General features: G+C 58.7%; 1 protein-coding gene across 1 annotated transcript in view; it reads left to right on the top strand.

Annotated features, from left to right (window-relative positions):
• LOC104272958 (transcription factor HES-1-like) overlaps positions 1-324 on the top strand; it is a gene marked incomplete at its 5' end in the record, with an annotated part of 480 nt that extends 156 nt beyond the window's left edge. The window contains 1 exon segment of the mRNA XM_009868085.1: positions 1-324. This exon segment is cut by the window's left edge and continues 13 nt beyond it. Coding sequence (XP_009866387.1) covers positions 1-324 — 324 coding nt within the window.
• Between the last annotated feature and the right edge of the window lie 351 nt (positions 325-675).

Raw genomic sequence — 675 nt, 5'->3', positions numbered from 1 at the left:
ATGAACTACCCTGCGCCACCTCCACCACCCCCGCTGCCACCAGCCGCAGCCTTTGGGCCACCCCTGGTGCCGCCAGGCAGTGGAGCCGGGCCGCTCCCGGGCATGCCCTGCAAGCCAGGTGCTGACACAGCCAAGGTGTATGGTGGCTTCCAGCTGCTGCCAGCCTCTGACGGGCAATTTGCCTTCCTCATCCCTAGCACTGCCTTTGCTCCCGGTGGTGCTGTGCTGCCCCTGTATGGCGGCCCACCCACGGCTGCCACCGCTGCCTCCTCGCCGCCTGGCCCGCCGCCCGGCACAGCTGACTCGGTCTGGAGACCCTGGTGAGGTTGATGGGCACCAGACTGGACTGAGCCCTGCACCCCGTGCTGCTGGCACGGCTGTACATAGGTTATATGTTCATATTGGATTGTGCCTTTGTACCATAGCACTCCTTCGACAAGTGTTTCGTGTTTTACACGAGATCTTTTTGCTCCCTTCCCTCCCCTTCCTTATGTGACACCAAAGATTGGGGGGTTGTGGGTTTGGGTTTTCTGGGTTTGGGTTGGCTTTTTTTTGAATGCTCTTAAAATAAAAGTGTCCCTTCCATTTTGGAAGGCCTTTGGAGATAAGTTGGAGTGCTGGCATGTGTGCGTAGGAGGGAGCCCAGGTCCTGACTTTGCTCCAGGCTTAATGTGG

This window comes from Apaloderma vittatum, unplaced genomic scaffold (assembly GCF_000703405.1).
Source record: "Apaloderma vittatum isolate BGI_N311 unplaced genomic scaffold, ASM70340v1 scaffold33104, whole genome shotgun sequence".
NCBI lineage: Eukaryota > Metazoa > Chordata > Aves > Trogoniformes > Trogonidae > Apaloderma > Apaloderma vittatum.
This window is presented reverse-complemented; position numbering and strand designations above follow the sequence as displayed.